General features: G+C 36.9%; 1 protein-coding gene across 1 annotated transcript; it reads left to right on the top strand.

Annotated features, from left to right (window-relative positions):
- The first annotated feature begins 5,640 nt into the window (after window positions 1-5,640).
- Window positions 5,641-13,001, top strand: LOC133857789 (chaperonin CPN60-2, mitochondrial-like). Its single transcript, XM_062293136.1, has 18 exons — window positions 5,641-5,894; window positions 6,052-6,076; window positions 6,232-6,363; window positions 8,435-8,594; window positions 8,866-9,041; window positions 9,213-9,308; window positions 9,862-9,966; window positions 10,149-10,235; window positions 10,470-10,559; window positions 10,676-10,756; window positions 10,867-10,935; window positions 11,046-11,123; window positions 11,229-11,324; window positions 11,497-11,596; window positions 11,670-11,773; window positions 12,268-12,373; window positions 12,485-12,563; window positions 12,655-13,001. The coding sequence occupies exons 1-18, from the start codon at window positions 5,857-5,859 to the stop codon at window positions 12,773-12,775; spliced, it is 1,743 nt and encodes a 580-aa protein (XP_062149120.1). The 5' UTR covers window positions 5,641-5,856; the 3' UTR covers window positions 12,776-13,001.
- Window positions 13,002-14,355: the final 1,354 nt, after the last annotated feature.

Here is a 14,355-nt window from a genome sequence, read left to right as displayed (position 1 = left end):
AGAAAGCTGGCTTGATAATGCCAACTAGCTAGGTCAAGTTGCTGGTTAAAAAGCTACACAACTATATGCCAATGGATACTGCTGGTTCAACTGATACTCACACGTGATCACTACTGGAAAAATGGTCTTTATGGACCAATTTTTTAGCGACAACCCAAATGTCGTCGCTATTAATCACCTATTAGTGACGACATTTTGGGGTAATATCGCTAATGTCGCAACAAGTTTTAACATCAATAACAACAATTATTGAGGTGGGAATTTTTTTTTTTCCATGAGAAAATCCATATATACAATATATAGTATTTGTGGTGGGATTTAGCTTATTTCTGACGACAATGGTCGTTGCTAATAAGAATTCTTATTAGGGACATATGTAGTGAAAGATGAGGTTAAATTCAAAAAGCAGTGAAAGATAAGTACATAACTTATCAATAAAAAAGATGCAACACCCTGTAAAGCATCCATTAATTGTCCATCTGCTAATACAAGAGGGAACTTGTCTGTTCTATCAGGCATTTGCTTACTTCATGTTGTCTTTGATTAATGCATATATCCACATTCCAGGCCAACGTAACCATTATTTCTGGTGGATGGTCTAATCAGACAGTGACCTTTTTTTTTTTTTTCCTGGAATAGGAATATTTTCAACTTGCTAATACAAACCTAAGTAGATAAACTTTACCTGGTGGTATTAGTACACGTGATACAGCTGAAGCAAGATAAGCTAGGATAGGTTTTAGCTCAGAAAAGAAGAGAAGGATAGGTTTATATTTCGAAAATGGACAAAGTTTTCATTGGAATTGAATTGAAGCAAATTCCTTTAATTTAATCTATTAAATTGAAATTTGTTTTAAAGCACGAAATTCTCGTTCATATTTTTAAAATCCATATGAGAATCACATACTCTAAGGATAGATGCCGGTTTAATTGACTTTATCCTTCCAAAATTTCAATTGGGATTGAACCATAGCTTTTGAATTTATAGGAATCATAATGAAAAATGTGTTAAAGTGCCAAAATTTAGAATAATGAAAACAAAAAATTTACTTTGAGAATAACAATGGCCTTGTTTGTTAAGCGAGCGTGAGTTGGGAGTAATAATAAGAAATAATAGATGTGATATAAAATAAAAAGAATTTGTATTGAAAAGTGAAAAAATTTTGTATTCTAGTGAATTTTTTTATTTAAATAATAATAAAAAATTATTGATGTGATATAAAGTTATAATGTTTTGAAGTTGATTGTTTTTTGAAAAAGTGAAGAGGGAGAAGGAAAATTTTCTCTCTTTTGCCAAACAAGCCGAATGGTTCTTGGATCTCTGTAGATAGGCACCTATTGTGAGAGCTTGCTTTGATAATCAATTTAAATCACTCTTCTCCTCCTCTAACCCTACCCTCGATGATGATCTCTCTAATTGACCCCATTATCACTGATCGAGGAAGACAACCTGTGTCTTAGTTCCATTCACTCTGAAGAAGAAATCCATCAAGCCTTATTATGTTGTTTAGGATCCACTTGTCCCTGGTCCCAAAACCTACTAGAGTAAGTTTGGGGTTTTTTTTTTTTTTTTTTTTTTAAAAAAAAAGAAAAAGAAAAAGTCACATTTTTAAGGAGCAATACCATACTTTTGTAGCCCTGGTTCCCAGACAAATAAGGTCCTACTATGTTCACCATTTTTGACACATTCGTTCCTACAATATTATTTACAAAATCATTAACAAAATTTTGGCTAATCGGTTGAAGCTCATACCCCACAAACTCATTGCTCCTAACCAATCTGCCTTTGTCCCGAGTAGAACCATCCATGACAACTCAATTTTAACCCACGAGCTTCTCCATACTCTTAAAAACAAAAGAGCAAGGTGGTCTCATGGAGATTAAGATTGACATAGAAAAAGCTTTTAATAGAATGGAATGAGCTTTCTACTCTTATCATGGTCAGAATGGGTTTTCACCCCACTTGGGTAAATTTGATCAAAATCTGCATATCCTCCCCCTCCTTCTTTGTCCTTACTGATGTAGCCCCTTTGGTCTTTTTTCCCTCTTATAGATTAGAGGGTTTAGGGAGGGAGACCCCCTTTCTCCCCCTCCTTTTTTTTTTTTTTCGTAATGGGATCTCAAGTTTTGTCCAAACTTCTCCTTAAGTAAAAGAGTTCAAAGAGAATATGAGAGGCATCAAAATTGGTAGGAATTGCCCTCCCATTACTCATCTGCATTTTGCGGATAGCCTGATTATCTTTGCCAGAGCTAACTCTTCTGAAGCTACCATTATCAAAGGTTGCTTGAATACTTATTGCAATTGGTTGGGTTAGGCTATTAACTCGAGAAAGTCAAAAATTCATTTCAGTAGGAACTCAAGCAACTCCTCCATAACTGTTGTTCTAGACCTGTTGCCTTTCAAAAGAACTCATGTAACGACCCACCCCCAACGACACAATATTGTCTGCTTTTGGCTCCCCAAACCAGACTTCCCAGGAGGTCACCCATCTTGGGATTGCTCTCGTAGAAGCACGCTTAACTGCGAAGTTCTGATGGGTTCATCGACATCACGGCTTTAAAACGCGTTGTGTCATAAATGGTGCATTTATACATATAAGCACATCCTCATTCCCAGGCGATGTGGGACGTCACAATCACCCCCTCTTTGGACCCAGCGTCCCTGCTGACGTCCCTCATTAGGCTTGTGCACGCTCCCACCATCTCAGGCTGGGCAATGGCTCTGATACCATTTGTTCCCAGGAGGTCACCCATCATGGGATTGCTCTCGGAGAAGCACGCTTAGCTGCGAAGTTCTGATGAGTTCATCCCTATCATGGCTTTAAAACGCATTGTGTCATAAAATTGTGTATTTATACATATAAGCACATCCTCATTCCCAGACGATAACTGCTCTGATACCATTTGCAACGACCCACCCCCAATGACACAATATTGTCCGTTTTTTGCTCCCCAAACCAGACTTCCCAAGAGGTCACCCATCCTAGGATTGCTCTCGCAAAAATACGCTTAACTGCGGAGTTATGATGGGTTCATCGCTATCACGGCTTTAAAACGTGTTGTGTCATAAATGGTGCATTTATACATATAAGCACATCCTCATTCTCAGGCGATGTGGGACGTTACAACCCATCTAAGATCTAAATACATAGGGCTTCCTAATTTATTTGACAAATCAAAAAAGGCTACTTTTGAGGATGTTATTGACAAAGTCAAAACAAAATTTCTAGCTGGAGGGTTGAACCCCTCTCACAATCTAGCAAACCAGTTTTAATAAAATTTGTAGCCTCAGCCATTCCCTTACATGCCATGAATAGCTTCCTTTTGCCAACCAATCTGCAAGCTTGACAAACTCTTTTGATGATTTTTTGTGGGGGATTCTAAAAGAGAAGTCAAAGAACCTCACTCTTAAATCTTGAAACTCCATTTGTTTGCCCTCCTCGGTTGGAGTGCTTGGTTTCAAACCTATAAATGAAGGAAGTGAACAAGGCTCTGGTCTCCAAACTTGATTGGAAAACTCTTTCCAACCGCAAAACCTCTGGGTTGCTCAATTGAGAGCAAAATACCTAAGCAATGGTGACTTCTTTTCCTCAGCTATACCTGCCAATTGTTCCTAGCTCTGGAAAGGCAGTTTGAAGGTTCGACACCTTATTGATTGTAGGGCTTGCTATCAAAAACACTTCTCTTCCTTACTTATTTGGACCGCTCCCTGGATCCCATTTAATCCCTCTTTCAGGAGAATTGATAGAGAGGGGATGGAGAATTAACCGTCCCCTCTCCCCCTTTTAATATTAAAAAAAGCAATTTCAAAAATAAAAGTACATTAAAAGAAGCAATTTCAATCAAAAAGAATAAAAAAAAACAACATAAAAGTGTATTTTTATTTTTGAAATTGTTTTTTTTAATATTAAAAGGTGGAGAGGGGACGATTAAACGTCCCCTCTCTATCAATTCTCCTCTTTCAGACCTACCCCAAGGACTTCTAACAACTTTACTTACCCTAAGCTAAGCTTCTCGGACCCCATCAACCCCTTTACCAACTCTTGGATCCCTTCCCTTATTGCCTTTCTCTTTGATGGCCCTTGAGCCCAAATATATTCTAGCCTCAACCTTAGAATCTCCGCCAACCCGTCTCCGGCTAAGCTCATCTGGACCTCTCCCACTTTAGGAAAGACTCAAACTCTTTCCCTGGAAGATGGCCAAGAACATTATTCTTTCATGTTATAGTATTGATTAAATGATTAAATTTACCTCTTCCTATCCGTTCAAACTTCTAGGACAAGTAGTGATTTAACATTTCAAATGCACGCATCTCTTCTCTTCTCTTCCCTTTGTAAGTCTGCCAAGGGATCTCTAGTGCACATGCATATCATTACTTGTAGTTTTGCTCATGTGGTTTGGAGGGAATCTTTATGGCCCCTTGACACCCTGGCTCTGGGGATCTCCAATATGGTTGAATGGATCCATTTGATACTTGACCCTGAGAAGTTTCTTAACATTTCAAATGAGGAGATTCACCTTTTCCAAGTCTTTGTCTTTGTGGCTTGTGACCTGTTATCGCTCAGTCGTAATAAAGCTCAGCATGAAAGCACCATCCCAGAAGCCATCTCCTTAGCTAGAACTGTTGGGAAGATTTTTCTGGAGCACCATTCTACATGGAGATCCAAGACTCTTCCTCCACCTGTTGAAAGATGGACTCCACCCCCATCAAATGCTTTCACGATCAACTTTGACACTGTTATATTGTGACTCCTCAGTGCAGGAGGCAATCTGTCGGAGCTCTATTGGTCTCATCGTCAAAGTTATTTATGATATTAGCCCTCCCAGTGACCCCAATACATGAGAGGCTTTGGCAGCTCTGCTTGCAGCCAAGTTGGTTGCTTCCCTTCATCTCCAAAATTTCATTATTGAATGAGATTTCACAAGTTGTTATCCTATCCCTTTCCCACCCCAACCTAACCTTTGTTTGGTGGATTTCTAGCTCCCATTATCTCAAACACTTTATCCCCGCTCCTGGCTCTTTTCTCTTGGGAAGATAGGAAAGTTAACAGAAATGCCAACTTGTATGCCCACCATGTGACAAGAATGGACTTCCCCTAGACGCTTCTCTGGATGCATTTTCATCTCCCCCAAACCCACATGTCCACTCACATTGACAATGGGAAGGATACCACTTGGTTTATATTTTTGTTTTTTGTTTTTTGTGCTCCGACTTACTAAAAACAAAGTTTTTGAAAGTTACTACATATTTTATCCATTGACCCCCCCTAGCGAAATTTCAATCAAACCTTTTAGGAAAATTTTCTTCTAAATTGAGTTGGAGAAATTTCATTCAATCGAATCTATTAAATTGAAGTCTCTAAATACAGATAATTCTTACATGTATTTTTAATAGGACATATAATTATCACATATATTTTAAACACGAGTTAGAAATAAAACTTTGCTCAACTTTTTATCTATTCCATGAAAAAATAGTGCTTAGGGTGACAAATATAAAGCCATTTAACTAAAGAAAAACCATGAATTTAAAAAATATATATATATAAAAAAAAAAAATAATAAAAAAAAAAATAAAAAGAAAAAATAAAAGAAAAAGAAGAAAAAAATAAAACCTGAACCGAAAGGCCCAATATCGCACCCGAAGGTTCGAAACGCAGAATCCGTGTCGTTTGGAATTTGCTTTAGCACCCGCGCCATCAAAACCTTAAACCCTAGCAGAAACCCCTTCTTCTTCTTCTTCTTCTTCTTCTTCTAGACCCTTCTCTGCTCCCCGATTTATAGTTCACTCTCTGTCTCTCTCTCTGCTCTTGCATTTTCTCTTTCAGGACCAATCTGCTTTGCACACCTTGAACCATGTACCGGTTTGCCAGTGGCCTTGCCTCCAAGGCCAGGTATTTCAAGCTCTCTCTCTACATCTAGAACTCCAATGACTGACAAATTTCAATTTCTATGGTTTTTTTTTAATCATATTGGTCAATCTTGCTTATCTCTGTTTTGTTGTTGTTGTCGTTGTTCTTTTTTTTTTTTTCTTCTTCTTCTGTTTTTTAGGTTGGCTAATAACATTAACAATAAGGTGAGATTATCTTCTTCTTCTTCTTCTTCTTCTTCTTCTTCTTCTTCTTATTTAATAATTTTAAATGTTAGATTGTGTTTTTAGGTGCTATTTTAATTTTTTTTTTTAATGTGAATTTGAATGTGATTTGTTTGTTTGTTGGGGGGGGCTGTTAGATTGTTAGCGGATTGAGTTGGAGCCGAAACTATGCAGCCAAAGACATTAAATTCGGCGTCGAAGCACGTGCATTGATTCTTAGGGGTGTTGAAGAGCTTGCTGATGCAGTTAAAGTGACAATGGGGCCAAAAGTGAGTCACTTTATCTTTCTTGATCCACTAATTATATTATCTTCTTTATGATCATTTTGTTTTCTGTGGTAATGGAATTGTTTTCAGAATCATGGTCTTGTGGGCAAATACATAAAATGGGTCAAGTAGTAAAAACACAACAGAATGTTATTTGGAATTGTAGGTTGGGCCCGTTAGGGTACTGTGCCATTATCGTATTATGCGAAACAAGATTGAAACTTTGAAGAACTATGTGAAGTGGGTATGAATATTATTGCATTAGGATTACCTGTACGAAACAGAACACAAGGTATGTGAGTTGAGGATGTGGCTAGGTAGTATAGTCTATTGCTATGGACTATTTGAATTGATAAGGATCTTGGGGGCCCTTGATAATTGAAGTATATTGGTTGGAGCTTTGGCATTGTCATTCATATGTTTTTGGAATTTTGCATGATGCTCTTTATATTTTGCGGGACTATGGCTCCTCATCTTCTATCACTTTTCGTATCCAATTATCTTATGAGGAATCTTTTGACATCTGACCAATGGCATCCATTCAGGTCGAATCTAAATAGCCTATATCCAGTTTTTTTATCTCAGTAAAAATGGATATTGTAGTAACTGTTTTCATGTTTAATGATTTAAGAAGTCAACAAAAATAGCCCCTAGGAGTTGGCTCGAGTGGTAAGTCACTTGGCCTTGGTGTCTTATGAAGCATCAGGTCTAAGGTTTGACCCCATTGAGTTCGACCCCATTGAGTGCAAACAATTCCTTGGGGCCACGCCCGCGAAAGCTCAAGTTTTACCCCACCTATGTAGAGGGGGCACTTTGCACAGTATCCGGGGTTCTAGTTGGGTTGAAGCCCCGGATACTCCGGTTATAATAGAAAAAAAAAAAAGTAAACAAAATGGAAAATACCACATGTACCAGCATTAATTTTTGTATTACCAAAATTCTGTGTAACTGCATGTAAAATCATTGGCCTCCTTTTTTGTTATTAAGTTTTAAAGGGTCCAAGATTTAGGCTCTAGCTCTGGGTCTGTTTTCAATTTGACCTGGAAGTTCAAAATATTTTGTATGTTTGGCATTTCATTTGACATGATTAGATTCAAGGATCTGGCTTTCAATTTTAGGAGGCTTTACTAGGTGTTGTTGAAGCACTATCATTGGTCAACAATGTTCATATCTTTCTCACATTGTTCTATGTGCTGTAGATCCCATACAAGCTAGATCATATGAGTTCAGGCAGTGATAGGGTTTGCACATTTCTTTTCCTCTTAAAAAAGAAAAGAAACAAACAAAAACTGGTGCATTATTCTTTTCTGTTTGTTTGTTATAGCTTCTAGAATTCTTCAGACTGTTTATTGTTTAATACGCGTTAAATCCTCTTGTCGAAAACACGTCTTGGCTTGACTGTTTTGGTAATACTTTTGGTTTGACAATTGGCGGCCACTCTGTATGTTGCTTTCTAAACGCGCTTTTCCTAATAGGTAAATAGGTGTGCTTTCCAATACGTGCACCAATAAACTGACATCACAATGTAATTGTCTGGATATTTAGGTGTCCCTGTTTGTGGCACCCCAGGGTTGTATCTGGACGCAAAACCCTTGTTCATGTCTGCAGACCCCAGCATATATCCCTGTTGCAGCTAATTTTTAGTAAAGTTCTTTCTCCTCTGAATAAGAACCAACTAATTACGTGCCACACCATCAGTGTAATGGCTATTTCAAAGTGTTATATTAGTTTCCAATAAATTCATGCTGTTGTGCATTCATTTGGACCTAATGTGGTTTAACCATTCATAGGTGTAGGAAACAGTTTTCGGGGAACTTTCATTTGGTAAATGTTATAACGTGTTGGAAAGCTGCTGAGCTTCTATTTCTTTCTTTGCTTCATCTTTTATGTGAGAAGTTTCAGATAATGGATTTCTTTTATTATTTTTCTCTCTTCTTAAATTTCGTTATTTTCACATTATTGAATTTGTAGATGTTGCTAATTTTTTCTCGCTTCAATTTCAGTGCCTTCTTACTATTGGATATTGTTTGGATGGTTGTCTTACTTGTTGGTTTTGGTGCTTGGTTTTTCTTAGGGTCGCAACGTTGTTCTGGAACAAAGTTTTGGGGCCCCTAAAGTGACGAAAGATGGTGTTACTGTAGCAAAGAGTGTGGAATTCCAAGATAGAGTCAAAAATATTGGTGCTAGTCTTGTAAAACAAGTTGCAAACGCTACAAATGATGTTGCAGGCGATGGTGAGGGTTTCATGCCTTGAGTTAAAAGCTTCATCAATTTATTTCAGGAGATAATAGGACCATATGTACGCATTACTTGGAATAATGTTCTTTGGTATTGTTATGTTATCTTTATAAGAAAAAACATAGCATGCTTTGGGAAGAGGGAATAAATTTCACTTGCAATTTACTTATCAAAAAAAAAAAGTTTCGCACGCATTTATTTAGAATGGTGGAAACTTTTGGAGGTACGTATAGTTACTAATATGAAACTTGTTATGCATGTTGACAGGCACCACTTGTGCGACGGTTCTCACTCGTGCAATATTTGCTGAAGGATGCAAGTCAGTGGCAGCTGGAATGAATGCCATGGACCTAAGACGTGGAATTTCAATGGCAGTTGATGCTGTTGTGACAAACTTGAAGAGCAGAGCCCGGATGATTAAGACATCTGAAGAAATAGCTCAGGTCTGCTTCACTGAGTTTTATCTTGTCTCAAAAGGAAAGGGCTTAGTAATGTAAATATCTACTGAATATATCTACATGTTTATGTCAGTGGATTGTGAAGTGAGATAATGTAAGAAAATTAAATGGAAACTAATATGTTCACTAATATGACATTTTTTTTCTTCTATAAAGGTTGGAACAATATCAGCTAATGGAGACAGAGAGATTGGTCAGCTAATAGCCAATGCCATGGAGAAAGTTGGAAAAGAGGGTGTTATTACTATCTCTGTAAGTTGCTTATTGGATTCTTCATCTTAACATCTTATATGCTTTCTTTTCATACATCATTGGGAACATTAAGTGGCTCAAAAGCTTAACATTTCTATTTGTTACTTTATATCATTTAAGCTAAGTTTACCAGCATGTGTTGTTTACTTGCTGATTGAGGTAGAATCTGTTCTGCACTCTTAAATTAGGATATGAAATAGTTCTCTGGATTCCACGTTGATAAGTTGTTTGTGGTTTTGATTTTGGCATGGTGCAGTTCATTTCTTTGTTTTATTTCAATAGAGGTAGTACTGTGCTTCATCATTATGGCATAAGCATTGAGATGCTTTACAAATATCTGCTGTAAATTTCCATGTTGAGGATATTACCCATTTTTTGTTATGATATAAATGCAGAAGCTTTGCCCCAAGGGGACTGTGATATTGTTATGTATTCCTTTCAGTTGCATTAGGCCTTTGCACTTGGTTTCTTATATAAGCTCTGCACTACACCCTTGCTCTTCCCATTGGTATCTATGCTATATTCGAGATTTATTTCCCGATTATCATTGCAGGACGGGAAGACCCTGTATAATGAATTGGAGGTTGTTGAGGGAATGAAGCTGGATAGGGGTTATATTTCCCCTTATTTCATCACCAATCAGAAGAATCAAAAATGTGTAAGCAATTATCTTTCATTGCTCACAATCCCTTTTTCTTATCATATTATGCACTTGCCCTCTGTTTGGTGGTCGTTCAATTGGTCACCTGTCAGTGTAAATCATCTTGGATTATTGAGTATTATTTTTGTATGAACTGCTTCATTATGGGTCTTAACAGCATCGCTTTGTTATTTTGGCAGGAGCTAGAAGATCCACTCATTTTGATCCATGAAAAGAAAATCTCAAACTTAAATGCTATAGTTAAAGTGTTGGAGTTGGCCTTGAAGGTAAGTGATTAATATTTTTTTTTGATAGGTAAGAAAAGAAATAGCATTAAAAAAAAAGTAAAGGCTCCTCTAAGCATACATGGAGTAAACAAGGACACCAAAACAAAAGAAAAACAGAAAACAAAGGAAGAACACCCGAAAAAACCCAAAAGACAGAAGAAACTCCCAGTGATTAATGCAGGAGATAATGAAAACCAGAGTCTATGTTTGATTGACTGACATGTGGTTTCTCAGACACAAAGGCCTTTACTGATTGTTGCTGAAGATCTGGAAAGTGACGTGCTAGCTACTCTTATTTTGAACAAGCTTCGCGCTGGAATGAAGGTATTCCTTATTTTTTATCATTTACAATTTTTTTGCCCAGAATAAGATAATTATTGGCTGTTTGCATCAAGGTAGCATATTAAATTATACTATTGATGGCTCCTGGATTCTTGAAGGTTTGTGCCATTAAAGCCCCTGGGTTTGGTGAAAACAGGAAGGCTGGTCTGCAGGACCTTGCCATTCTCACAGGAGGTGAGGTAGGTTCAAGTGGTAATTTCGTTTTTCTATTTAGACTTTGCACTAATGTGTAATGCATGAAATACTAATTTTTTTTTTTTTGTTTTTTGTTCTTTGCATTAAATTATAGATAATAACTGAAGAGCTTGGTCTCAACCTTGAAAAGGTGGGACCAGAAGTGTTCGGTTCATGCAAAAAGGTGAGAGATATTTCTGATTCCTTTTGCATACTTAAACATGTTATGTTGAAAGAGAGAAATATTGGCCTCGCATTTGTTATATGGTGAACTTTTGTGGGTTGCAATTGTAGGTTACAGTATCAAAGGATGATACTGTCATTCTTGATGGAGCTGGTGACAAGAAAGCCATCGCAGGAAGATGTGAACAGGTTTATGTTGCTCCGTTTTTGCTGTCCTTAATTTTTTTTTTTTTTTTTGGGTATGCATTTTGTTTTTATATAACTTGATTCTTGGCCTACGGATTTTTGTGACAGCTGAGATCATCGGTGGAACTGAGCACTTCCGATTATGACAAGGAAAAGTTAGAGGAACGGCTTGCAAAGCTTTCTGGTGGTGTTGCTGTTTTAAAGGTCAGCTTCCATTTTGAAGATACGTATTACAGTTTTTCTGTTTTTTTCCTTCTTGTTGGCCTAGAATGATATTTAACTTGGAACATCTTGCAAGCGTTTCATTATTTCGATTTACACTATATTGGGGCACAGCCTCTTGACACATAGTATTAACAAGATTGCTTCTTTGTAGATTGGCGGAGCTAGCGAAACAGAAGTTAGTGAGAAGAAGGATAGAGTAACTGATGCTCTAAATGCCACCAAGGCTGCCGTAGAGGAAGGGATTGTACCTGGTAAGCTAGTTTCTCAGAATGTATTTTTGACTGGGGCCATTAAATGGTAAGTCAAGAGCCTTTTTCTGTGTAGGTGGTGGTGTTGCACTTCTCTATGCCTCAATGGAGCTGGACAAGTTGGAAACAGCAAACTTTGACCAAAAGACTGGCGTTCAGATTATTAAGAATGCTCTTAAGGTTTCAACCTTTTGTTCTTTTATATAACTGTTCACCTTATGGGGTTCAAGATCCGATGCGGAATCTTGAAATCTTTTCTCCAACCTCAGAGGAATGAGCTTCAAGCTTTATGAAACTTCATCTTTTGGGATAAGTATCTTTTGAAAGTGAGATTTTACAAAGATATGCAGAGAAGTTATGAGAGTCCTTGTTCGTGGGCAGAAATGACTGACATTGAAGCGCTAGCCAATGGCTAGAATAATTTAGAAATTCCAAATGCAATCGAATAACAATAATACAAGGAATCAAATATAGGAACTGAGTTTAGGGTCTTGGTTATTATATAGCTAGATTAGATGAAGGTCTAACCAAATGATATGGGATACAGGGTCTGTGCCTCATGCATTCTGCAACTGCAACACATGCAGTTATATTTTAGCGCTAGGATTTGCCTGAAAATTTGTGTTTCTGCTTGAAGGTCTGTTTTTAATATTTGAGCCTTCATTTGGCTGTAGATGCCTGTCTACACGATTGCTTCTAATGCTGGAGTTGAGGGGGCAGTTGTTGTTGGCAAGCTGTTGGAGCAAAACGATCCTGACGGGGGATATGATGCAGCTACAGGTTTGTCTTCTTTTTCCCACAAATGAACGAAAGCAATTAGGGTTGTCTGAGCCATAATTCCTGTGATGCGTTAGTTTGCTTGAGCATTTCTTCCTTCTTTGCTTGCATCAGGTGAATATGTAAACATGATAGAGTCAGGAATTATTGATCCAGTGAAAGTCATTAGGACTGCCTTGGTTGATGCTGCTAGGTAAATCACACTTCACAGATCCTCATTAAGATAATTTAATGTCATTCTTTCCATTTACTTATTCATCATTCTTCAACTACATTCCATGTAGTGTCTCGTCACTGTTGACGACAACCGAGGCAGTTATCACCGAGCTCCCCAAGGATGAGAAGGAAGTCCCAGCTATGGGAGGTGGTATGGGAGGTGGAATGGGCGGCGGCTTCGGTTATTGAAAACTTTCACCAGAAAGATGCTGATGCCAGACATGAGATTTGCTACAGCTCATTATTTATTTAGGCTGATTGGACCCCCACCTGCTTTGCATGCTGGGTCTTGAATTTTGATGCAGTCAATAGCATAGATGGTCCTTTTCCTTTTTCCAATAATGTTTTTGGAAATGTAGCAATAGCAGATTCAACTTCAACTAAATGCCAATTCATCAAAGTCATTTCATCCAAATTCCAACGACTTGTGGACTCTTCCAAATGGTGTGTTTCCTTCATTACACAGATATGTAAATTGACATCTAATAAAACTTCAAATCAAAAGAAAGGTGTTATTTTGAGGCCCAAAATCACAATCCAAAATGGATATTGTCATATTTGATTCAATGCATATGAAGGCATCTTCACAATTTAGAATGTTGGCATTCTTGCACGGAAAATGTTTGGAATACTACTACTAAAATCCTCATACAAACTTATATGTCGGTCTACATTTTATAAAAATGAGTGCTACATTAAAGTTCATATTTTAGTGGCTGACGTGATGAGTGCATGTAAACTCTCACATTAGTTTGTAAATATAAACATGATAGTTGCCCTAAACTAATTGCTCAAATTGTTTGTTTAGGATAATAGTTGCCCTTTTAGTAAATATGGTGGTCGACATTAGATAATTTAAACTGTGTATCTGCATGAACTCTCTTTCTAATTTAAAAATTAAAATCCATAAGCATAGTTTTAATCAAACTCTGCTATTTAGAAAGTTGGACACGTGTCTTTGTTTTTAAGAATGTTGACTTCCTCTTTCGCATACCTTTATTTAATTGCTCCTTTATATAAACTATATTTTTCACTTCCACTTTTTCCTATATTTTCTTTATAAATTAATATAGAGTATCATTGCCATTTCAACCACTACATAGAAAGAGTTTCTGTTTATAGAAATTACGATGTTTTGTGTTTAAATATTAATATGTTCCATGATGGGTTTATGATTACAAGCCCCTATATTAATGGGGAAGTTGGACATGCGAGTATCCTCGGATTCTTTTTATATTTCACTGTTTTTCCGTGCAGTTAAAAGTATTACAGTTTTGGACCTTGATTCATGTACAATCCCGCCCCAACTCTTACATAACCCCAAGGTACATTGGGGTGGGGTCTACACAATGGGTTACACTCCAATATGCCTTCGGGTTGTGCAATAGTTGTGTGGAGATTGTAATTTTAACATTTTCCTACCGTTTTTATTACATGTTTTTTTGTAATATATATATATATATATATATATATATATATATATATATATATATATATATATATATATATATATATATATATATATATATATATATATTGTGGTTACATCTTTCTTTTGAGTTTTATTTCATTTTTAAATTAAAGAGATCTTTGTTTCAAGCTTTTGTATCAAGTTTCTTGTGGATAGATATTAATAAATAGTTAAATAAATAAGAGAGTTAGGCAAATTAATTATTGGTGGGGGGCCATACTGTGAATTAAGTAAGCATACATATAGCTGTAAGCAGTGAAAATTGTTTATGTTTCAGCCAATGATTAGGGTCGGTGAA

The sequence above is a fragment of the Alnus glutinosa genome, chromosome 14, assembly GCF_958979055.1.
Source record: "Alnus glutinosa chromosome 14, dhAlnGlut1.1, whole genome shotgun sequence".
Classification (NCBI taxonomy): Eukaryota; Viridiplantae; Streptophyta; class Magnoliopsida; order Fagales; family Betulaceae; genus Alnus; species Alnus glutinosa.
Note: the sequence above shows the minus strand (reverse complement) of the source record. Positions and strands in the feature narration are given on the sequence as shown.

Coding starts and splice junctions, on each gene's coding strand:
- LOC133857789 (XM_062293136.1), top strand. CDS start 5,857: ATGTACCGGTTTGCCAGTGGCCTTGCCTCCAAGGCCAG. Junction 6,077..6,231: donor CTAATAACATTAACAATAAG/GTGAGATTATCT, acceptor GGGGGCTGTTAG/ATTGTTAGCGGATTGAGTTG. Junction 10,936..11,045: donor TGTTCGGTTCATGCAAAAAG/GTGAGAGATATT, acceptor TTGCAATTGTAG/GTTACAGTATCAAAGGATGA.